General features: G+C 41.0%; 1 protein-coding gene across 1 annotated transcript; it reads left to right on the plus strand.

Annotated features, from left to right (window-relative positions):
- Positions 1–62: 62 nt before the first annotated feature.
- On the plus strand, positions 63–559 carry LOC107579785 (tuftelin-interacting protein 11-like; the record flags this gene model as incomplete). Its single annotated transcript, XM_016265580.1, has 2 exons — positions 63–312; positions 403–559. Coding segments are annotated over exons 1-2 (363 nt in total), but the record flags the coding sequence as incomplete, so codon positions are not given.
- Positions 560–795: the final 236 nt, after the last annotated feature.

A 795-nucleotide genomic window follows, 5' to 3' on the forward strand; every position in this document is an offset into this window, starting at 1 on the left:
TTTTCTCTCAAATTTTCCTGCTAGTACTGGTGCCCCTTGGGGGTCCCAAGACCCTGGTTTGAAAATCCTGGCCTAAAACATTCTTCTGTTTAATTCCAGCAGAGAGATGTCTATGTCCCATTTGTATGGACGTAGAGGTGATGAGGAGGAGGATGGTGTGGAAATTGAAAAGTTTGAGGTGACCGAGTGGGACTTGGCCAATGAGTTCAACCCAGACAGACGCAGATACAGACAGACTAAAGAAGAAGCGACGTATGGGATTTGGGCAGAGCATGACTCTGATGATGAGCGGCCCAGCTTTGGGGGGAAAAGGTATTTCGGCTGCTAAACTGCTAGAGACCTTAGTAACTAAGCGGTAAATGTCACTGGCAATGTTAAATATTGATATTTGTATACACACAGATCGAAAGACTATTCAGCTCCCGTGAACTTTGTGAGTGGTGGCCTACGAAAGACTGCAGCTGAGGAGAAAGTAGAACAGGAGGGTTCAGATGACTCGAATGAAAGTGGAGATGCACCTCCGCCACCCCGCGCTGCTGCTCCCAAAAAACTCCAAACGGTAAAGTGATATGTCAATGCACAATAACAATGGCTTTAATTTTGAATATCGGATCCAAAAGTAATACACATTTTTAAAAATGTTTTTGAAAGCCCAGAAGTCTTATTTTATTTGATCAGAAATACAGTAATATTGTTACATTGTATTACTATTTAAAATTATCTATTTTAAAATATCTAAAATTACATTTTTCCCAAGCTGAATTTTCAGCATCATTACTCCAGTCTTCAGTGTCA

Source organism: Sinocyclocheilus grahami, unplaced genomic scaffold, assembly GCF_001515645.1.
Source record: "Sinocyclocheilus grahami isolate Dianchi unplaced genomic scaffold, SAMN03320097.WGS_v1.1 scaffold20215.1, whole genome shotgun sequence".
In the NCBI taxonomy this organism is placed as follows: Eukaryota; Metazoa; Chordata; class Actinopteri; order Cypriniformes; family Cyprinidae; genus Sinocyclocheilus; species Sinocyclocheilus grahami.